The 24,935-nt window shown below is 39.1% G+C and overlaps 1 protein-coding gene across 1 annotated transcript in view; it reads left to right on the top strand.

The window, feature by feature from the left end:
• Positions 1-23,394, top strand: part of NRG3 (neuregulin 3) — a 418,813-nt gene extending 395,419 nt beyond the window's left edge. The window contains exons 7-9 of the mRNA XM_055791158.1: positions 6,352-6,479; positions 15,639-15,809; positions 21,742-23,394. Coding sequence (XP_055647133.1) covers positions 6,352-6,479; positions 15,639-15,809; positions 21,742-22,249 — 807 coding nt within the window. The 3' untranslated portion in view covers positions 22,250-23,394. The remainder of the gene's footprint in view (positions 1-6,351; positions 6,480-15,638; positions 15,810-21,741) is intronic.
• Positions 23,395-24,935: the final 1,541 nt, after the last annotated feature.

Genomic DNA, 24,935 nt, shown 5'->3' on the forward strand with positions numbered 1-24,935 from the left:
AAAGGGCAAGGCATATGGCAAGGCAGCAGAAAAGAACTCTGAAATGGCATTTTGTAAGAATGGCTGAGTGGCTTCCCATCAGAGACCAGAGATCTGCCCCGGGTGTATCTGCTGGGTGGGAAAGGGAGGGCCCAGGCAGTGGTGTGGGGAGGGGAAGGCGCCCACCGCTCGCTCCTGCGGCTCCGCTGCCGCCTTTCTGCCCGTCACTGCCTGCAGGTGACCTCTCTGTGGTTTCCATCTGCAGCTCCACCCACAGGGGTCTGTGGAGAAATCTTAGTTCTCTTCATTTCCAGGAGCCAATAAAAATGTAAATAAATCAAGGGGGTTATTTTCTGTAGGCTAGGCATTCTGGTTTATGGAACACTGGAAGCTGTTCCTTTTCCCACTCCAAGTGCTCCTCTTGCATGGGAAAACTGTCGTGCCTGTATGTCACCTTTCTCTCTTTCCCTAAAAGGTTGTCCTGTATTTTTCCTCTGCCTATTTTGAATGGACCTGGTGTTGCTTTCAGGTTGTTCACCTTCCTTTTTTCTTCTATAGAGAAGAATATGTTAGTGTAGACCTGAGAATAGTTGCATAGGGTTCCTTATTCTTGATGACTATTCGAATAATGTCCATTCCGAAAAAGCCATCACATTTTGACTCAGAGGTTGCTACATTTAGTAAAGGATGCATGGATCTTTCCAAATTGCTCTAGAACGAGGTTTTACTTATTTCCCAGGACCCAGGGTGTAGCAGATAGTGTTTGAAGTGGTTTGTGGCTGTAAAGACTTTGACCAATCTACTACTTCTTATCATTCCTTTTTTTCCCTTTTTCCCTTGACTGGACATTAGGGAAAGAATTATTATTTATTACTTATTTTCAACACCCATTCTGAATATTTTTAAAATGAGAGAAGCCATGTGAATGTATCAAAATTGCTGTTAACAGAAAAAACACACATTTCACTTTTGAACCAAGTATTAAAATGAATTACAAGTTTGCATTTTACATTTTATTCTAGCCTAACTCACTTTAGTTGCAGCTGTTTGCATTACTGCAGAAAGAAAAGGACAGTGGACCTCAGTCCCCATGATATCCCACCTCTATGCTAATTAAAGCTTCTTTACATTAGTGTGTTCATAAGAACCATATACAAGGTTAAAAGCTCTAAATATTTGCCTTTAAAACACTTTCCATTTGTATCAGAATTCTCCTGCTGCATCCTAGACTACCGAGTTACTTTGCAACAATCCTTATTTCAAAAGACAGTGTTTAAGAAATGGATTTGAAGTGTTGGACATTCCCCCATGTTCATTAAACTTCCATATGGCAGGATTGCTCTTTCAGATGTGGATATTCAAATTAAGCAACAGGATATACAGGGGTAAAAACCAGAGCTGGCCAACTGAAAAATGTAGGGTTTTTAAAACTCCATTCATTTAAGAAGTTACTGGCTTTGGGGTTTTTGCCCTCTCTGGTCAGCAGGGTAAACATAAGCAAGAAAGAATGGCCACATCCCCGCACCTCCCTCAGCAAGACCTGAGGCTGAGGAAGAACACAAGGAGTTAGGCACCCGAGTTAAAACACGCATGCCTCCCTGTCGTTTGCTATATTGCAGGGAATGAAGCTCTTTCTTTGCATTGACAATGTTTTGAAGTAACACATGCTTTTCCTTCCCACACTCAAATGCGTTACATCTCCTCCACTGCCTTCCTTTGCTCAGTTGTGATTCTGTAAATAAGAAAAAAAAAAAAAAAAAAAGCTTGGATTTTGTCAGGACAGCTATATTCTCTCCGAACTCCTGCTGCTCATAGCTGGTAATTGTGTTCACCTGTGCTGAGTCTATTTCTCTTGGTATTGATTCCACTATTTTGTTTGGGATACAGATTAGATGGAAAATACTGTATACTGTAAGCAGGATTCATAAATAACTGTTTGAACACAGCTCCTAGTATTTCTCCTGAACTTTCTTAAAGTCCACTGCTTTCTCCAAATATTCTGGCAGCAACACACTTAATTTCTTGCTAGGTTTTCTGGCATCTTGGATTTGGATACTAATGCACTGGTAATCCTGCTATAATTCTTCAGTCAGAAAGAGATAGATGTGCTAGTTTTTAATACAGGATCTTGAAGGTACACAGGAGATTCAGCTTTATTTCACCTAATGCATGAAACTTTGGACTTCCTAGTATTATGTTCCCCTTCCCAAAGAGATTATATCCTCCTTGAGAGGTATTTAATGAATGTGCTCCACAAGACTGCAGCAGTTTGATGTCCTCATAGGCGAAAGGAAGTAAATTGTCATTCTCAGCTGCCCCTCTTAGAAAGTGCTCTCTGCCCCCTCCTACACCCTGTGCAAGGGGCAAGAGGAGGTGCTGTGGCCCTCCAGTTTTTCCGTAATTCACCAGTCTTCATGAATCTTAATTGTGCTCCTGATTACTAGCTCCTTTTGCCACGCTGACTTGAGGGTTTCTTTAAATTCTCATAACTTGACAAACATGTCATGCAACAGCAACAAAAAAAGAAACCTTGCCACTCCTTTAGTGATTCCATTAGTTGTCATTGTTGTTTAAAGTGGTCTTTTTCACCTTTGTGGATTTTAATACCTTCTCCCATCATACTAAGTGGATCTATTAATTCCCCACCACTTTCCCTTGGAGGTGGTTAATATGCTTTTCATGCTGTAGCATGTGGTTTCACTTTTCACTACACTTGTTTCTAATAGCTTGCAATCACCAGTTCCAGGTTTCTGCTATTCTTATAATGAGGGGGAAAACTGCTTTTTTTGTATCTTGTTGCCTTTTGTTGATAGTAATAGGAAATGAATTCTTTTTAGTCACTGAGATAAAAATGTGATTGATATATGTTGAGCAATAGATACACCTAAATCTTTTAAAAGATTACTGTGTGGTTTTGCCTGAGTTATGATGTGATTTATCAGCCACGATCAAGAGCAAATTTCCCATTTCTGCACCACATGACTACTTAGGAAGAGCTGCCAGGATAGACAAACTCAAATTTACTGGCTAGTCTAGAGCTACTGTAGACAACGAAACATAAGTTGAGTATGGGAACAGCTGAAAGGATGTTAAATATACCACCTGATGGGCTTTTGTGAAAGATCAACCCGTCCAGAAAAATCACTGGCTCTTTACCTCCTTGAGGCACTCGCTCTGAATGTAATTTTAAAACTGACCCCTCTGCCTTCTTGGTCCTTTTTGAAATGGTATCCCTGCATCACCTCTCTTCCAGTGCTGCATGGTTTTCTGGACTTTTTTTATTACTATTTTAGGCAAGTCAAGGAGGAGGAAGAGCTAAGAAAAGCTGGGAGCAGGGATGGGTGTGTTGTTTTGCATAATACTAGGACAACAGTGTCAAGCTATTCTGTCACACTTGAGTGGCATTTGTTATCCATCGATCCTACATTTTAGAATAAAGAATACAAGGCATGGAGCAGGGGAATTACGTGCTCACAGTTGTATAGCAGGTCAGCAGCAGAGGCTGCTTTCTTGTCTCCTAGCCCAGGCTGCCTATGCAGATTTGCTTAGCTTTAACTAGCAGGGAGTGGAATTTTATTGTCAGGGAGTTGAGTAATTGTACATAACAGATGATTTTCTCCACGAAACCATGAAAAATTGAAGATTTGCAAAATGGTTTATTTTAAAATGCTATCATTATTCTTTAATTTATTTAGCCATATGCATCAGCGTTTCTCGGTAATTGCTCAAACAAGCACAAATAATTGGGCAAGAAGACAATAAACCATAAAAAAAAAAAAAAAAGCTTTCAGTGATGCTTTCAACCTGCTGGAACAGTCCTTTGAAAGTGTTTCACAGCTTATTCTCCAACATGGCTGAGTATTCAGCAGCTCGCAATGGTCAGAGGCCTCCAAAGAGCTCAGCCCAGATGAGGATTGGGCTGTGGAAGCAGTGGGATGGGCTCTATTGGGATACGGATGGGGACTAATCCTGTACCATACTTCTGGGGGCACAAACTGATACTGCCATCAGCTCCTCACAGAAATCTGAAGATATTTTTCTCCAGAGAAGGTCTCAGAGAAAGGATGTGGCAATTATGGTTAAGCTAAAGGAGAATAAACCCAACCATCTTTAAACCTATTAAAATGTATGAAAAATGTGATACATCCAAACAAGTTCAATTACATTGTTCAAATTCTCTGTATATTCAGACCCTGGATTTAAATTGTGATTCATGTTGTCATTGTAATTAATGTTATGGCTGTTATGGTAACTGGTAAGTAGTTTATCTGAAAATGGCATAAAAGAGATGTTTGGTTAGGGGGCAAAAATCTCCTCTGCAGGCTGTGACTGGGTGGTTCTGAGTGTTGGACCTGCAGTGTAGTTTGCTGGTCAGCATCGGAGCAGCTTCTGGGGGTCCCGGTTTTCCTCAGCTGTGATGAGGAAAGCCCCTTTATACCATCACTGCAGCCCACATCCACTTTAACTATAGATGTAGCAAAAGATGCAGCTTATCTCTAATTACCCGTTATGATTCAGTTCATACTCATGGTCTTCTAAGCCATTCAGACCATCAATTTAATATCATGAACAAACACCAAAAAAAAGGATAGAAATAGCTTCCTGGCACTAACAACCCATTCTTTACATAGCTCAAATTGATTTATTCAGGTCAGAAATAAAAGACAGTTTCACTTCTGTAGCTGGCAAGATAACTATTAAAGTTTAAAACCTTCACAGACATGAGTACCTTAAAAATTGTACTTCTGTCTGAATATTTTATCTGCAACGTTTACAAGTGACAACTAAGATCATAGTAACTGAAAGAAATAAGAGTGGAATATGTTTCTTCTTATTATTTCAGTTGTGTTTACTTCATGCATGCGGCAACATTTTGCATATTGTCACTCTCGTAGCTTTGCCTTCAGAAGCACGTAAGCAGTGATTTGAGCTGTGTTTGTGTGGGTATTTCACACAGCAGAAAGAGGGAGGAGAGCACTGGAGAAAAATTGGAAGGTCTGTTATTTTATCTATAGAAATCGGTCATAAGTCTGAGTAGATGGACTAAAATTGCCCATTTTTAAAAGAGAGTAATCTTGTATGACTTTCTTTTTTGATTTTGCTGAAGTCTGGGGAAATGTAGATAAGAATAAGTGAGAATCAGAAAATAATTCTGTATTTTTAAGGAGTTATTGGTCATTTGTTAGACAACAAAATAGTTATGAAGAACTGTACTTTGAAAGAAATCTTCCTATCTTCTCCACAAATGTTTATCCTATTGCATCATAGCATGGCGGTTTTCACCGCTGTGATTTTTTAAAAGATCATTATTATTTTGCGTTTTCTGTTTAAAATATTTAATCACATTACAGCTTCCCCAATACTAGTTTATTGTAAAGATAACGTGTATCTCTAGGTATCTAGTAATAGAGATACAAACTCAATACAGAAGGAAATGGATTAAAGAAAAATAGACCATTTATTTTTAGTACAGGTCATTGTAATGCAATGTAAAAAAAATCTGCAAGGTGCAGTATTTTTCATACCTGAGTGGAAATGTGGGTTAAGCTCTCATTTATCTGACATATCACCCAGTAACCACTAACAACACTGATTCTATCTACTTCCAAGCCAAAATGCAGCTTTTTTTATATACTTTGAATTTCTGGTTCCATTCAGGATCAGAGACCATTTTTGTAGAATTTTCAGTTGAATCACAAAGCAAGAAGAAGGAATTCTGTTCTCATTCATGTCCGGTGTCTGCTCTACAGACCTTTGTGCCTCCCTGTGTGCCCAGAGCCTGCCCTACGCCTACAACTGTCACAACAAGAATTATGTTTACACCGTTCTTACTAGCACAGATACTCCCAGGTCAAAAGTTTCAGACTTACTCAGAAGGGATATCTTGCTCTACAGATAAGATTCGCATATTTTTCTTACCTGATGATACAAATGCTGTCTCAGTTTGGTTCTCATAGTCATGCATGCTGATGAAAGCAGGGTTTGACTGAGATCACCAAATGACCCAAGAAGGTGTTGACCGTCCTGTGATATGTGTTTTGTGATCTCTGTCTCTGCATGGACAGTCGCGAAAACAGGCTTTTAGTCAAAGGGATCAGTGTTCCCTATCATTATGGGCAGATCAGTCAGTAATTTTGCTACTAATGCGGATATCATCATTTTGATGTGGAGAAGGTAATGGGGGATAATGAGTAGCAGCACTTCCTGCTGTGTAAACAATAGTGAATGAACGTATTACCTGCAATGCCTAATTTTAATTTAAAAATGCATTAGAGTGCTCCTTACCCTGCTCCAGTATGAATTCTGATTGAATAGCATCATCAATGTACTTTGCCTTTTGTGTATTAATTAATTTTATTCTCTGTGCTACAGTATTCAAAAACAGATAGGCATCCTGGGCCTATTCTGCACAAAGTTATGGAGTCTAGTTTTTCAGGCCCTCAGTCTTTCCCAGAGGCCTTGTCTCCCGACAGAGGAACCCAGCCCATCAAGCAACATAGGTAAGCAAACAGCCGTCTGATGGGAGATTTGGCAGGCGGCCGAGGGATGTCGCTGAGCCGGTGATATGTGTGCAGGATTATTGCGCGCTGTGACTAGGGGAGATGCGGAATGGTATGCTACCAACACAGCCTCAGCCGACTCATTAAACAGATGTCCAAGCATTTTCTTAGCTGCAGACATAAAAGGCAATCAAAATGCTTGCCGACTTTATCTGTGTTTTGTAAAAATCCTAGAGGAAGCATTTAAAGATACCATCCAAGCTGTAGACACAAACCAGTGAATGAAACAACTGTAGTTTGAGAAACCATTAAAACAAGACTTTCCTTATCGATGTTCATAAAGTTAATGACACATTTGCTGCAGAAAGATATGGCTGCGAACTTCCAGCCTTCCTCGCTGTTTCTTAAAAACAAGTAATACTTGAAATGAATAACGACTTATTTATGAACACATGGTGGCCTTTGAAAACCAGTATTTAAAAAGTTTGGATAGTTGTTTCCAAGAGGCAGAAAAGAGGAAAGTCACCCATCACTGGATGGCATTTGGATTAGAATTCTGTTTATAGCCCTTTTGGATGAAAAAGAATGCAGGTGCTTCATTATGGGACTAGAAACCAAGCTCGTATCTGGTATGAGCAATAGTGTTGGTGGAATGGCAGTGGTAACATCTGATCCAAAGCACAGAGAGAGGAAAACAAAAGGCTGAGAAAAATAGTTCAGAATTTTTTAGCTAGATGATCCGTAGGGGAAAACATTTATTAAAAAGGACATAAAAAAAAAATTACTAATAAAAATTCTGGGGTTGCATGAGGTTATGATCTAGCTTCTGTGGTATTTGGTGTATTTTCAGTGCAGTCCCCCAGTCAGCTACATGTTCCTTCTCTTTTAAATGAATTATTTGCTTAACCTGGCAAAGTGCAGCATATGAGCCAGTAGGGAATATTTGGGTCCTATCTACTTTTACCTTACTTAAGGCTGTAATTTGGCATGAGAAAAATGATGCCACCTGTCATGTCAGATCCATTTGTCAGGGCTTATTCCTTATTGCATAGAGATTTTCAAAATATGCTTAGTAATTTTACCGAACATAGATGAACTATGGAATTGTTGCCTACAATGCTTTCCACGGAAGTTCTGGGAGGAGTTTTATCTCCATTTAGTCAAAAGGTGACGTTCAGAAAAAACACAGTGACATTCCCTTACCTTTAATAACATGATTGCAATATCCAAGTTTAAAATGTTTTAGGTGCTGTACCATGACATTACCTAAGCTTAAAATTGTGGAAATAAATCAAAGACTGAAAATATTCTTTCTGGTTATGAACGTCACTTAAAATAAAAGCTGAATAACAATCTAGACTTGCTGTTTTCCATAGGGAAATTACAGAATAAACTACACTGAATTTACAGTGAACTAATGCAGAATCACAGATTGCGCATTTTAACACCTTTGCACACAAAATCTCTTTTCAAGGGGGGTGGGAAAAAAAACACACCCACCCCAAAAAAAAACGGCAAAAAAAGCAAACAAAAAAACCCCACGCCAAAACAAAAACCTCAAAAACAAAACAACCCAACAGTCATCTTTTTTGCAGATGTCAACCACTGGACTATCTCAAGAGTCTTCAGGACTGTTTTAAGATGTGCAATGACTAGCTTAATTTATAAAGAATTATTGCATAGTTAAGATTTATTGTAAAAGGCCCCTGCTTTATAAAACATGCAACAAACTTGAACATTTAAGACTTATAAGGCTGTCTTTAATGCATGCACCCTGTGACAGCTTCCTAATTTAATTTCTAAATAGTGTTTGATGTGGCCAAATGAGGAAACCTTTTTTTACTGGGACACATTTTGTCATAAACATCCCTTCATTCCATTGCAAACCTGAAAGAAGCCTGGAAAAATTACAGCGGCTTTGCAGGTTCTCTGTTTATGTTGTTTTAAAACTATATTATTGTTTTATTTCTGCTTCCTGCAGAAATATTTTGTTCCACATTCAGACCTATTTTCTCTGCTGGTGTTTTCAAGGGCACTAATGATGGGTGATCATTTCTTAAAATCAGGAGCTGTCTGTTTCCAGTTCCTAAAACAAATACAATTTTGGCCTTGCAGTAAAACTATCAAGGTGGGGAGTCATTTGTGGTTGCTGAAATTCAACTGACAGAGATCACCTAGTTATTTCAAGCAGATTGCTAGATAATACAAATTTTATGTCTCTACCAGCCTCAGCTGCATGCAAAGAATGACTGCAGAGATTGAATTGAAAATTAGAGTCTAATCTGAATCTCACTCTTAAAACATTTCACCTGTATTATGCACTGTTATTATGGTAGAAGAAATTTACATCATCTGCTTGCATATGTAAAACAACTCCTAGTGTGGTCAGAACTGGAAAATAACAAATGTGTTTAATCAGTAAACTTCCTGTGAAGTATACAATGCGCTCAGAAATTCATCTCAGATTATCTGTTGATTTTAGTAAGAGACCCCATACTATTTTGATTTCTAACAGAGAGAGAAACAAATTAGAGGGTTTTTTTAATTATGGGATTGAGTTGTGATCCCTTTGAATAGCAGTTTTCTTGGTAATTAGTCATTCTGACTTTCATTCATTGATTCAGTCATCATTGATTTTAGAGGGATTCATTTCACAGAATGCCATGATGAAAGCCAAACGCAGAAGCTTTCAGCCTAGAGCAGTTGTATTGTCTTACAAAAATGCCACCATAGGACAAACTTACTCTAAAATCTGAAATAATTTGCCTTTGCATTTTTAATGAACTTCTAACACCATGAAAACCACAGTAAAAACAATTTTTCGATTTAGTAACCGTTTTTTTCTTTATGCTCCCAATATAATTGATTCAGTTGAAATTAAAAGAAAGAATAAATTAAAGTTATTCTGTTAATAAGGCTATTAAATTTCAAAGAACAAGTATTGATAAACTAAAGCAACTAAGAATGTAAGGGCAGAGGAAGCCAGAAAGGGCGAAAGTATGAGCAATCTGCTGTTTTCGCCAGGAAAGGACATAGATTTCTGGAGAAATGTACTGAAGAGAATGCCTAAAAGGAATGGGATGTAGGGAAAGAAACAAACTATATCACAGAGGGCAAGAAGTCGTGCTTGAAGTGAACATTTCCAGGAATCATTGAGAGTTAAGAATTACTGGTAATGTTGAAAGCAATCAATTGTTCTTGCTGTATAAAGAAAAGGGCTGCTATGCAGGAAGAAGCATACCTGATGGTGGGATAGAGATAACAGATGAAGCAGTTAGGGCAATCCTGAATGAATATATTTCATTTTTCAGTTGGGCTGCTTGTTTGAGGATGAAGGTAGAATGGGAATAGAATCAAATGTATGAAAAAAAGATGTTACTGCAGTCAAGGTGGAAGTAAAATCCAGAAATCAAAGCCCTCAAGTCAAGATGGTCTGATTAATCTTAATCAAAGAAGTCTGGAAGGAGAAATGGCTCTTGAAAATTCAGGTCTGGTAGCAAAATCTATCAGAATGGGAGCTGTGCTGTGTGACGATGGAATAGCAACTGTCTAATATTTAGGAAGAGGAAAACGTATTGAAGGAACTGAAAACCTATTATGTATTATGTTGAATTAGACTAGTCAAGTCTTTAGGACAGATTCTTTGGGTAGATAAAAAAAGGCTAAAAATTATCATGAGGTTTACCAGAGCAGCTCTTGCAACATTAACTGATGACTTTTTTTTTTTTTGCATTTGATGTAGGTGAGCTAGATCTTTACACAGCCTCAGTCCACATTTGTTGTCACGTGTGTGTAATGCCTATAATAGAAGAAAGTAAGCAGGAAAACTATGATGCAGATACACAGAGATGGTTAAAAGGGAGATAGTAAGGAGTTATGCTGAGAGGGTAAGCACTGGGATGAAAACATTCACCTATGGAGCACTAATGAAGCTCTCAAATTAGTCAGTATTGGGGACAAATTTTGTTTAATGCTTTTGTGCATGGCTTTGGCGCAAAGAAGTTGGAACATACTGAAAAGTGTTAAAAGACAGTACAGATAAGGATCTCTATATAAAGAATTAATTTAATCACTTTAAAGAGTGGCATAATAGAGGTGGATTGAAGTTCAGCTGTACTAAATACAAGGTCAGGCATTTGGGAACTAATAAAATTTAAGAAAAAAATGAGAGAGAAAAGTTTCAGTATATGTTACTTGGTCAAAGGATAAGCAAGTCACAAAGTGATGCATCTGTGGAAAAGTTATATGGGATAAGAGGAATTATTAATCAAGACGTCCATCAGAAAGTCAGAAACATTAAAAGCACTTCAGATACTGTTGGCACTTCGTTTGAATATAGCATGAGAATACCACCACTATCATCTCACCTGGTTAAAGTGACCTCCTGATTACTACGAACTCAAATTGCATTCACGAGCTAGTGTGAGGAATGAATGACCTGTGTTCCACAGAAAGCCTTAGTCCGTCTCATTTCAGTCTTCAGAACACTGAAAAGAGTATATGACTGCTGCTTATAAATACATCAGAGAAAGCATAATGAGAAGTAAATGAAGGACTATGGTGACATATATGACAAATAGGTGCACACTCATCATAAATCAATTCAAGTTGAAAAGAATCCTCAATGCATTCAATATGGAACAACTTTCTGGTCTGGAGTAGTAGCCTGGATATCATTATAGCTTTAGGATGGAGGTGAGTATAATGATGAAGTTATGGCAGATAATTAAACTGTGCCACTGAGGTACCTTCACACGCTCCGTTCCCTTTACCTATTGTATGTATCTTCTGGTGGAACCAGGGTGGTGATCAGATGATATGCGTAGTGTGGAAGGATTTATGTAGAGTTGCAAAGCCCTCAGTCAGCTCCAGCACATGCTTTTGCCGAATACAAGAATACATAAAGGAAGCAACAATGCTCCCATTTCAGAAATCCAGAGTAGATTACTAGATATAGGCTGGCTGCTGGAAAGCTTCTTCTGCACATGCAAAGGGAGAAGAGGTTTTTCCAAACAACAGGCTGCAGTCCCACTCCATCACCTGGGCTGCGAACCAGAACAGCTGTAATGGTTCATAAACACAAGCTAGGAAACAGAAGTCATCGTGCCATTGTAGATGAGATGTTTTCCTAGACAGTAATCATGCACCGAGAGAGTACACGATTACTTTGCCGAGGCAAGGGAAAGAGTGATGTTTAAATGCTTGGGATACAGGACGCTACAGAGAAAAAAGGGGTAAAAACTATTATGTTCAGTTCTCACGTGTCACAGCTTTTTTTGACATAATAATCTCCTTATAATCTCTGTGATAATTTAATCACATACAGCTTTGTTGAAGTCCCAAACGTTAACTTTCTGCGTTTGGGGAGGTGTCTATGCTATAGGTCGTGCTTATGGTGTGTCATTCTTTTAAACAGTCTGACAAAAGGGCTTCATGATACAGCGTTATTGTATGGTATTTATTGAGAGATGCTTATGTTCTCAGGTATAACAGATCCTTTTTATTAAAATTGCAAATTGGTTGAAAGTCTGAATAGTTGATCTGTACAAATGTTAACAGTGGATTGTCTAACTTAGCCTAAAAATGTGACTCCCAGGGAATATCAGAACACACTGTCTATCTGGCACCTAGCTCTGTCAGTGGGTATCTAGGTGCTGTTTCTGTTTTGCAAGGACTAAATCCATCATTTCAACACTAATGCTTGCACCTCATGATCAGTAGATAGTATAGTATGTAATATAATGTACCTCTCTGTATAGTTTTTGCAGGTACAGAGCCAGAGTATTTAAAATCAATTTTAGAACTTTCCTTCCTCCCTCAACTTTGCATCTTTCTTTTCATGAATTACGGTCATGAAAGAGGAGGAAAGAAGAAGTAAAATAGATACACACACAACCATGTACATCAAGACTATTTCTGTAGCTCAATTGTGCTTATTAAACAAGGGAAGGATTGGGATCCCATCTAAAGTTTTAACACTTTAATTGTCATCCTCTTGATAATGCTTTTCATGTTCTGTTGACAAAGTTACTTCTGAATATGTTGATAATGTGATGTATACTCAATTTTGTTTAGTAACTAACTAAAAAGCAGTGCAGGAGGATTCCCAGAGTTCCAGTAAATGTGCTGCAAGTCTCTTTTCATGAACACAGTTAACTGCACTTGGGAGTTGTGTACGTGCCTTGAGTAAAGAATACCCCACCTGCTGAAACAGACTTGGTTTGTACTCGCTTGCTCAACCTAAATAAAATTTTCACACAGAACAATTTGCAACAATGAATCCCAGATTCTTAATTAACTTTTGAGATGGTTGAACTACTTCTTTCAAACCATTAATTCATCAGAACTGTGTTTCTCCCTAGTTCATGCATTATTTGTTAACCAGTTTAAGCATATTCTGATTTTTGTTTTTCTGGAGTAATTGATCATTAGATTTTAAAGACATTTCTGCTACAGCTTTCCTTCTGCGTCGGTTTTATTCAGCAGCTCAGTTATGTGAGCTGGTTCCTTTTATCCAGTTAGATTAGAGTACAGAGAAGAAGAAACCATAACAGTGGCTAAAGGAGGATAAATTCCCAGAAGAAATCCACCAAAAGGCATTGTGTGTCTCAGAGAGAGAGACACACTTCATGTGAGCAATACAACAGAAGCCTGAGGGGGACTCTAGTAACGTTTTCGGAGGAAGAGTATGCTGATGTTCACAGCAGTTTTGTGAAAAAGGAAAAACGTTGTTATGCTGGAGTTACTTTTTCACAGAAGTTTTAACAAAAATGGTTGCTATCTTGGCCTTGGTGCTTCAACAAATGAGTGTTGTCCTGCATCTTGCAGCTGCACTGCCTGTAAATATTTCCCTGCTCTTCTGAGTGAATTTGTCTCATCCCTGACCACAGATTATTTTTGTCCATTTTCCCCTCCCTTTTGTCTGTCAGAAATGTTGAAAGCGTAAGAAGCTCACACTAGCCACAAAGCGATTGCTTAAGCTCTGAGGGTGCTGGAGCTGCTGTGATTGCAGGACGACGCTGGCACGGGCCAGATGCCTTCAGTGTGACCAGCCCGCGCGCCGTTAGCAGCCCGTAGTGCCTAGTGTTTGGTGCAGCAATGAGAGTTGCAGTGCAGGTTGGAGGAAGTCCAAACAGGTCATTTCTATGCATCTTCATGGAGGTTCATACCAGTTATCTCCAGTATACCTGTATGTGTTGAAATTATGTCTATTACAAATGCAGAGCTTTTGTGAATTTGCATGCGCACATTATTAGATGGGAGACCACGTGCTCTTATCCAACAAGGGAGGTGCACAAGGGCATCGATCCAGCCACAATTAAACAGTGCCTTTCTAGTTTTGAATTTTTATCAGTCTAAAGTCTGTTAAGTTAATCAGTTTGTTGACTTTTGTAGTACATTGATGAATATACTGTGATCAATAAAACCCCCTGATGTTCATTATCTGTCACAAATTATTCATTCAACTGCATCTTTGAAAATCACCTGCTTTAATAACCTCAGAATCACCCAAGCAGAAATTGTCAAATTTTTTTTTGTGACGTGGTAGGGTTATTTTACAGAATATGAACTGTAACTCACAACATGAACTCAGCCTTCAGAACTGAAAGGCCAGTACTTCAGGTTTTTAAAAAAGGTTTTTCACAACCTCCTTAATAGCTAAAGAAAAATCTATTTAAGGAAGTATCAAAAATCCTTGAGGGAGTGCTATTGCTATGGGTTATTGATCTTTTCAATTAAAAAGCACCAGGAAAGTAAAAGTGTGGAAAAGAACAGAGTGAAGACTGTGATGGAACACTGCTAAGCGGAGCAGTAGGATAGAGACTGTTGAATTTATTTCTTGTGTTTAGACTTCGTGGTTGAAAAGATTGGTTTTAATGGAAATGTACACTCCAAGAGAATTTGTCCAAGAGAATTTGTCCAAGATACTTGGTCCAAGCAAGAATTGCTTTGGGAGTAGATGTGGCCCTAACTATAAATAAAGTTCCCACTAGGTGTAAAATGCAGATTGCTTTTAAGTCATGTTATAATAGGAAAAAAGAAGTAAATTTATCAAAAGTCTTTTGCAACAGCTGAATTGTATCAGAAGTTGAAATTATTCACGTAACCAAAAATAATGACTCTCAAAAAGCATCCACAAAACCTATATTAAACTGTCATTAAGGTTGTAACAGAGTATTAGGTAATATGTCTGCATTTGAGAGCCAGGAGGTGTCAAGAGAAATAGGAGTAGCTGGAAAATGAACAGCCAGTCACACTGTGCAATACAGCGACCTGGTAACAGCAGAAGTAGGTTATATCTTGCCTTAATTCTGTGTTGCTTTATTTTTGCATTAGCAGCAGCTGAATTTATGGTTAATATACCAAAACTATGGATCCTAGATACCTTTTAATTCCTGCAGGTAATGGAAAAAATCCATTCTCCTTCCAAAACACTACAAAATATGTTTACAAAAGCCATTTTCTAAAATAAGTAGAAAACTATTACTTGTTTTTATCATATTCCACTTTGTGTTATATTACATAAAGAAACAACACAGTATTTATCCATGCATATAAACCAGAAAGCAATCTGTATATAAAACAAGAATAAAACAATATAGAAAAGACATTTTGTTTGACATGGAGAAAACATGTCGCAGATGGTTTTTTCAAGCTGCAGTTCTTAAGCCTCACTTACATTCCTCACTTATATTTTTTTCCTGATTTAATGTTGTTGCATCAGGAAGCAGCACCTAGCGGGCTGATAGATGATATAATGGGCTGTCGATTTAAGACATGATTTTGAGCTGAGCTGTAGGTATGCTGGAGCTGTGCTGTTTGCCTCTACTATCTGAGGAGTCAGCTCTATATAGCAGGATTATGGTATGCAGCATGGAAAAAAAGAAGCATCCTTCACCCAGTACAAGGAAACGTTTAACATGCCATGCAATTATTTTCATTCCTAGAAGAAAGACAATGTATTAAATATGGCATAAACAACAGCTAACTGTGGATTTTAGTATTATATTTCCACAGAGAATTTCTACTGATGTCATAGACCGCCACAGCAAAGTTTATAAAAAGTAATCCGTGTGCTACTAAACCTGAATCTTTACTTTGCAGAAGTTAACACTTTTGCTGTGATAATTTTTACTGTACTCTTGGTGTTGTTCCTAGAAGTCTCTCTTCATGCTGCAGCCCAGGACAAAAAAGTGGGATGCTACATAGAAATGCCTTTCGGAGGACTCCTCCCTTACCTCGGGGTAGGTTCAATGGAATTACAGGACCAGCATATCAACAGCTAGAAGAGTCAAGGATCACAGACCAGGACACAGTACCTTGTCACGGGTAAGTAACAACGCAACTAAGTGAGCCAGTTTGTGAGTAGCTACTGCTACGTGGCTGATGTGCTTTGCCATTACAGTCCTTCCAACTTTGTTGTAGTGTACTGTACATCCAGGGTTTATAGTACTGAAAGCAGAAGAATGTTTTCAGCACTCTTGGAAGGTAATATGTTTTTATTTGGCTGGCTGCTTATTTTAAGCCTTTCAAAGGCTGTAGCAGGAGTGATTAGAACAAACTGTGAGTGATTGCCAACGTTACCCTTTTTAACTGATGCTTTTTCTAGTGGTGTCAATGATGCTATAGTAACTTATGCATGGCATTTTTTTCTTCCATCGGTACTCAGCAAATAAAAGAAAATAATTCAGAAGTCCAACTTTTACAGTTTTTTAAATAAATCAATGTATGTTGCGCAGTGTGTTTGCTGTAGACTGAAGACGAATCACTTCATGCGTGTTTGTCTTTGAAAATGCACAAAGGATCCAGTATTTTTCCTTTGTTTAATTCAGCTTATTAGAATATTGAGTGTGAGCTCCAGCTGTACGTAAGGTCTGAATTTCAGAAGTGCTCCTGAGCACCTACAGCTGCCTTTGAAGTCTTGCAATTGCTGAGGTATTTTGCATAATATTTACGTATCCCTATGGATTTCCAAAGCCTTTCCAGAATCACTACGAACATATCTAAAACTAGAAGTGATACCTGGAATGGAATAAAACAACACCAGTTTCATTTGGGCACATGTAAGTCACAGCTAAGTGCAGCAGAGCAAGCAGTCACGCTCTGAGAAGGTAGCTGTACATCTTTGCATCGGAACTGGCTTTACGAAGCATGGAACTGAGGTCACCAACGTGTTTAATTTTCCTCAGGAAAAAAAGGAGTTACTATCACTGTCCCCTGCTGGCAAATGACTGGTGGAGAATAAGGGTGGTTACGCATGTGTGTCGTTGCATGCGTGGGCACACAGGCAGGCGTGCTTCACCCCACGCCTCCCTCCCTCACCACGCTTCCCAACCTGCAGCACGACTGCCCGGCCTGGAGAGGGGGACTTGGCTGGCTAAATATTTTCTAGCTGAATCTAAACAACAAAGTTGACCACAGTAATGAGGCAAGGCAGACCAAGAACAGGGCTTACCTAGGAAGGGAAGAAGCAAAGCCGCAAAAGGTGACTTCTTTTAAAAAGTACAAATTTGTCTCATACTTCTTTTGTCATTACTATTTGCTGCTTCTAAGAAAAAACTTGTTTATTACTTCTTGCAGTAAATGTATTACTGTCCATTTGTAGCATAAGGGCTGTATAATTCCTTAGGAACACTGTGACTCCAAATGCATGCCTTCCTGAAAGCGACAGGCTAGCAGCCGTGCCTCTTCAATGGCACTGTCTTGTAGCACGGGTCCCAGAGATAGCTGCAGCCCCTTCCTCGGTTGAGAAGTCAGGTAGAAAACAGCAAAGCTGTCTTTGGGGTAGCTGTATTTATTCTTCTCTAGGAAATCTGTGTGCAGTATTACAGGTATCATCTTGTACTGGTCTATATTTTAAATCACAGTTCTGCAGAAGGTTGATATTCGGACCAGGGTGTGACGACTCCTGGCCTCAGTACGCTAAAGCACTTCATCCGTATTTTGGGTGCTAGGGATGCCTGTAGGATCAGACCTTCCTAATATCAGCTCTAATAACAGAACCTTTTTCTGAAGGAGTCTTCTGTGTGCATCAGCAGGTGGTGTTGTGACAGGGAGTCACAGCAATCTCTGGAAATCGCAAATACAATACCAAGTCTTCAACTAGTACCCATGGGAATGAATTTTTTAAATGTCAATTTTAGGCATGAAAACAAACGCAATTTTTTTATTTTCTTTTATGACAATGTTTTACGGATGATAGTCTTTATGAAAACAAAGTCTTTTAAAAGTGTAACTGAATTTTTTGCAAGTTATTTTGTGTTGCAGCAATGAAAGTGTCCCTTCAACCAAAATATAAGTACACATCTTATCTCTGAACAAAAATAAAAATTAATTCCCGAATTCCATGTTATGTGGAATTCTTCTTACCTGGGAAGAGGTTTCCCCAAAATCAGATGGCTTTCAATATCTAAACATCTGCTAGTTTCATAGTGTTGGTATTCTCATTAGATTTCCAGCCCAAATTAAAAGTTCCCTTGTCCGCTGAAGAAGTTACACTACTTCATTTCTTCTCCCTTTTCACCTCCATCTTTTCCTATAGGGTTGTACAAATCAAAGTGGTTTATCTCCCTAATTCTGCAAGCCTTCTGAAATTCATCCGTCAGCAGCTCTGGCTGAAGTTTAGTCAGATTTTGTGTTTATATTTGGTAGAAAAGAGGCTAATTTACCTGATTTGTTTTCGTATAGTCCTGTAAAAGTGCTCCTTTTTGCTCCTTTTCCCATTCCACATTGAGAAGAAAGCTTTTGCTGCCTTCAAGAAGCACCAGATCTCGTTCTCTGCAACATTTGGAGAGTCTGAGTCAAATACAGCTAGTATCAGTTATTTAACGAGTGTGCTACTTGAAGGAGTAGAAGAACCTGCTTGAAATGAGGGGCTTAAAGAAAATAAACCATCTCCATGGCGGCCACATCTCAAAGAATGATTCAAGTCCCTGGGGGTGTCGTGAGTTTATGTGTGGTTCAGTGGACAGTGGTTTGACCACATGCTTTCAGTGGCAGCTCTTTGTGTCACACGGTATGAAGTGTTCAAAGTAGTGCCTTGTAGCCTGTGGATGTGTACGTATACAGATAAAAATGTGTCTATCTATACAAGACCCAACGTGTCATACCTACAAGTAGAAAATGGGGTGTGTATACTTAGGTACACGTGCTTACGAGGCTGAACCAGAACCTAGCAGTGCCACTGGAGTGACTGCCATTCATCTTAATGGACCTTGCTCTCAGGCTCGTGTGCTGGGCACTTATGGCAGTAGGGCGTATAGCAAAGCTATGGGTGCTACGCTGAATTCAAACCATTTTGTATTTTAAATTCCAGTCCCTTCTGTTGCTCTTTAATATCCATTTTAAGGGGGCAGGTGCTGGTTTTGGCTGGGATAGAGTTAATTTTCACTGTGACAGGGCAGTAAAATTATTATGCTTCTTTCAGATTCATTCTTTAATTTCGACTCTGAAACACTGTATAACATAATTACTGTTGCATATTTATAAATGTTTTAGTTTGTTGTTTTGCTTGGTTTTAGGAAAAGGGTGGAGAGCGAGCTGCGCTTTGAAATACACGCACGTGAATGTATTTATTCAGACAAAACAATTTTTCTGATCAAAAAACATATCTTTTTTAAGAGGAACTATAGTTCTGGGAAAGTTAATTATAGGAAAATGTAATTAAGATTCTGCAATTATAGGTCTAAATCTCAGTCTATTGAAAACAGCAGTAGTCTTGTGTCAGAAGTAGAAGGATGGATCGGTTTGTAATTAACCAAAAGCTGAGTCGCACATGGTTTAGATGTAATATCCCTACCAGTTTAATACCTTGCCTATTGCACGCAGTGTGTATGGGGTTTAATTCCACCTCAGTCCTCCTTTCAAAGCCCTGTAAGCATAAGGCAGCAACATGTAATTTTGACATAAAATTGATGTGTCTATCTGTATTTCAAAAAACTATTATTGAAATATGCCAGGCATTGTGTTACATGTTATTGTTCCTGCCAATTAGTTTTCAAAATACTAAGTATAATTGAATCTATATTATGGAATTGGCAAATGTTGCTGTTTTCTCACCAAACCCATTTTAATTCAGTCTTTTCTTGGTTTTGCTTATATATCACCCATATAATACATCCATTGCATGTGAAATTCATTAAAAACATTCACTCCCTTTGTTTTCAGGGTGCAGCCCAGAATATATTTAGGGCCCGAATTACCAAAAAAGGGGATAATGCAACTGATGCGATCTCTCCAGCTATAGTCGTTTGAACAATTATATAATAAGCAAAGGAAACAAGAATGGGCACAACCCAAAGGTCTGCACTGTTTTGTTTTCATTTATTTTTTTTTAATTGTCCTCCCTCGGGAATAATGTCCCTGCTCAGTATTTCAGTCATACTGCTTCTTGAAAACTGTTCTAAAAAGGCTCTCCAGAAATGGCTACGAGTGTGTCTAAGCATTGCGCAAATAGAATTAACCAAAAGCTGAGTCTCAGCTGTGTCAGGTGTAAAACATAAGTGCAGGGGTATAGCATGTACAAGAAGTTCTAGCACGTATCCAAAGCAGCCGCTTGCTCTATTATTCCCCTGGGTCCCACTTCCCAAAGCGGTGCGTCTTTCCATCAGATAGCAGCAAAGATCACAACACCGCCTCCTCATCGCAGAGCTCCCAGCTGCGTTTTCTGGTCTTTAGGGGATGCCTGGAGAGTTTTTGTATAGGGGCTGTGCAGAACTCTGTGTGTGCACATGTACAGGTTAATGTGTCAAGCAGTTGTACAAACACAGTGCCACCGTAGACAAGTTAATTACAATTCAGTGGCGCTCTGCTGGAAACAAGCCGAAAGATATCTCCTCCTCTCTCTTGTCTGACAGCTCGCCAGGAGGATGGGGCCAAAGGAAGCCTTTCCAGTTAATTAGTATTGTGTGCTAATATTGGACTATGGCTGTTTCATGCCATTCACTTTCTTTTCCTTAGCTCTCTTTCTGCTAATGCCAAAAAGCAGCAAGGCACATATGAGTAGAAGGATATCCCTAGTGAAGTCCAGCAGGCTTAAGCAGCTTTCAGAAAAATGCCCTTCAAGTCAGAGCTGAAAACACCTGCTTCCACGCCAGGTCTAAATGTTGCTTTCCTCATCCACGGATAAAACATATTAGAATTCACCATTAGCTTGCCTTATTAAATAGTGTTATGATCACAAAGCTGATTATAAATAACACACGTTCCAGTACTGAGGGATGTCTGTCGTCCTTGGCAATCATGACTAGCAGATATAGTAACTCTTAGACCACAGTATTTCTAGTAATACCACTTTTCAGATGGGAAACATCTTTTTTTTTCCTTTTTTTCACATTGTTTCCTTTATTTTATATTTAATATACTTTCCATTTCTGCTTTTGAAGTATTTCCTGTAAATGAAAACACTTTCTGATCAAAATAATTAATTTGGCTTTGAAACAAAATGGAAATGTTGATGAAAATTCACCATAGTTGCCTCACAATAAATAAAATCATGCTATGATATGTATTATTGGAGGATAAGGATTTTTCTGTATTTTTTTTAAACACAGGGTTATGATATCAGGAAAACACAGACATTTGCTCAAGCCCACTATATCAGCTCTATTTCCAGATGAGATCTAAGAAAAAAAAAATTAGGCTGACATTAGGATTAAGGGCTGTTGAATAAAAGACACATTTTTCAGAGGCACACTGCACTTAGATGCTGTGCTTGTTCAAAGGGAAGCACAGACAAGCATTTCCATGTAAATAAAGACTATGCAGCCATGTTTTGGTTAAAGTTGTGGGGTTTTTTTCTGCATGTTTTTTAAGAGTTTTCCTAAAATAGCCAGTTGACATTGAGAGTTCTGATATTGAAGAAAGCATCAGTCCATTTTTCCAGTTAGGAATGTAGGAAAAGAATTTCAAATATAGGAATGTTGGAATGGAATTTCAAATTCAATTAAAAAAGAGAAGTAATACAGTATAGCTCCTGCAATCTTTTCAAAAGGAATTGTCATTATTCTCATATGCTGGTGGGCAAAATGAGACTGAGAGGAAAGCAGTGGTTTGCTACTTGCAGATCTGAGAGAATCAAAACCAGGTCTCCAGAGTCTGTTGTTTTCCCCAGGGCCACACTATTACCCAAGCACTCCTAGTGTGAGGGAAGAATGACATGTACCTTTTCAGCACAGTTCACTGAATCTCATACAGCCATCCTGCTGCCTCTCGCATCTGACCGCTTGATGTACAACAAAAACCTCTTTTTTACTTTTTCCAGGTATTCGTCCAGTGGTTTAAAAAGTCCTCAGAATCCTTCAATAAATATGCAACTGCCTTCAAGAGAGACAACCCCTTATTTTAATAACGTGGATCAGAAGGACTTGGTCGGCTATTCATCTTCAAGGGCCAACTCCGTTCCCATCATCCCATCTGTGGGCTTGGACGAAGCCTGCATGCAAATGCAAAATGTTTCTGAAGTAACAGGCATCAAATGGTGCAAAAACTCCTATTCAGCTGAACTTGTCAATGTGAGTTCCCCAGTCAGTAATTGTCTTATAGCAGAACAACATGAAGTGAAAATATTGCTAGAAAGTGTGCAGGAGCAGATCCGGATTCTGACGGACGCGAGGCGGTCGGAGGACTATGAACTGGCGAGCGTAGAAGCAGAAAGCAGCGCGAGCGAGAACACGGCCTTTCTGCCCATGAGCCCCATGGCCAAGTCAGAGCGAGAGGCACAATTTGTCTTAAAAAGTGAAACGCAAAGAGACTCGGTATTGACCAAGTGACTTTGTGTGGGGGTTGCGGGAGGGGAAACGAGATCTGTGCATTCGATGCTTTGCTAAACAGGAAGGGAGGAAATTAAATACAAATTATTTATATGCATTAATTTAAGAGCATCTACTTAGAAGAAACCAAATAGTCAATCGCCCTCATATCATAGTGTTTTTTAACAAAATATTTTTTTAAGGGAAAAGTTCCAGGAGGGATGAAGCGTGCATCAGGTGCTTTCGAGGCAGGATTACGCATACAGTTTCAGTTACAGAGCATTTTACCACAGTCCCGTTCAGCTGTCTGAAGGCTTAGGCTATGCATCTTTCTTTTCAGTAAAGACCCAGACCATTCTTAGATCCATTTCTAGTTTCAGAGCAGCGCTGCAGTGAGCTGCTGGCCAGGATTCATACCTTCGGGAGCAAGTCCCATGACCCCAGCACAGACCCGGTCCCCTCTCCCCCTCTCCTCTTGGTTCCAGGTTCACACCATGGAAACAGCCACGCAGACATCTACTTCTGAGGTCTGGTGCCTACTGTGGAGTGACAATAAATCCCTAAACTGAGCCAGATGCTTAACTCTTAACTTGACATTAATGTGTCAGCCCAAGAAAGTCCATGGAAACATTTAGGAGCTTTGGGTTTGGCCACGTGCGGAGTGGGATTGGGGTCCATAGAGATGCAGTGGTCAGGAGCCTGCGGCTGCTCCATCTTCTGAGCTTTGCCTGTCACAGCTGCCTTGGTGGAGAGTGAGAAACAACATGAGATCATGCAAAAAGTGTGCATTACAACAGGTTTGCATTTGGGGTTTGGTTTGGGGTTTTTTTTTCCAGTGGGATCATAGAGTCTGTTATTCGTTACCCACCCCTCAACATTTCTAAACTGTTAATACTTTGAAGACATTTGTAAGCTCTCAGAAGCACTTCTGAGTGTGTGTGTGTGTGTGTATTTTTTTTAACTTATTTTTTTATTATGGGTTAATATTCAGAGAAGAGTCAGGGAGATCCGATATGATCAAAATCAAGCCGATAAGTGTCCATGCTGCCCTAATTTGTTCCCACTTTTGTTTCTCTGGTCACTTTAATTAATCGTGGCTTAGGCTTGTGAACTTTAAAGCTTCAACCCTGCAGATGGTTCAGTATGGGCAGACCCACAAGCATGCACATGATGGTTTCCACCAAATCACTCCCTGCAGGGGATCAAGACTTTAGAGAAGAAATGTCATTTCCTGTGTGCTATATCCCAATCACATTATAAACATTTTTTACATCTGCTTTCTTTTGAGTCCCTCTTCCCCCCCATAAATTTTAAGACAATATGCCAGTAATGCAATGAATTGGGTTCAGTGACACAAGCGTCACAGTTTTTATTAGTTTTAAAATAATTGCTTATTCATGGGGAAAAAGAAAATCAACTCTAATAAATAATTTCTAAATAGCCTTCCCTGGTTAATGTCCAAAGATTGATTAAAAAAAAATACAGTATATACAGAATGTATTAAAATACTTCTTTGCAGCAAGTTAATTGTTAAATTTATTAATGTGCCCCAGACTTTCCAGTTCACAAGTCTCAAGACTTCCCAAAATAGCACAATCAATCACTCAGTGCTGTTGTATGTTGAGTCAGAATAAAGCAATATTTTAACCTCTGTCAAGTAAATTTGGAAAAGAAACGCTTAAGGTGTATGTCATTTTTTTTTTATTTTTTTTGTTAAGGCAGTAAAAATAATTACTATTCGCAGTCTTCATTCAGCAAGTCTTATTTTGAGTTTCTTTTGTGGTTTTGGCTTTGGGGGTTTTTTTGAAGATGAAGTTGATGAAATTGTCTTGTTTTCGGAACTTTCTATGGCTGTAATCTTTGCTGTGTGTTTTCACTAATATTTGAGGACAAACTATGCTTGATGCCCCAGGATGGAGCGTGCCTGGTTCAGACTCCCTTCAGATACACAGAGCTTTTGTTGTAGCAGTAAGGTGGGATCACGGTGAGGAGTGGTCTCACCCCACTGTGTTTCTGCAATACCTTGTGGCCGGGCACAACCTCACCCTGCCTGAGCTGAGCTGACCGCCGTGGCTATTGCCCCAAGCCCACCCCAAGGAAACCCTCTGAAAGAGGAGGTGTGTTAGGTGGGGCTCAGCTTCACACCCCTACAGTCGTGTGACTTTTCTGTCAACGCCGTTTACATCCCACCAGCTCAGGACATGAGCAGAGTGAGCTTGCCTCTGCCCGTAAGCCCTACGAACGTATCTGTAATAGGAAAACCGGCTACCACATAAAGCTCTGATTCAATAATGTGAAGTGCGATCACATTTAATTAATTGCTCGCCATTAATTTCATCAAGAGATGGTCTCTCTGCAATAAAGTGCAGAATCCTGCCCAAACAGGCTTTTCACAATTAAATCTTTTCAATCCAGATGTAAAGCCAAATCCTACCAAACTCTGCAAATTCACCTTTGGCAACGTATTGCATATGGGAAACACACGGCAAGATTTCTGTTGAAGAAAGAACCATATCATAAGCAATGCCTTTATGGATAGAATGTGTTCACTCAGCACCCCCGAAAGACCCAGAAAGAGGGGAAAAGCAATGTATTTAAGAGAATGAAATGTTTGACTGAATGACAGATGGAGATCTGAAATAGTGAGGCTATCTTCAGTTCATGTTAGAGATGCGATCTTGTACTCAGCAAAGGATGTGTGACTGTT

Source organism: Falco peregrinus, chromosome 1 (genome assembly GCF_023634155.1).
Source record: "Falco peregrinus isolate bFalPer1 chromosome 1, bFalPer1.pri, whole genome shotgun sequence".
NCBI lineage: Eukaryota > Metazoa > Chordata > Aves > Falconiformes > Falconidae > Falco > Falco peregrinus.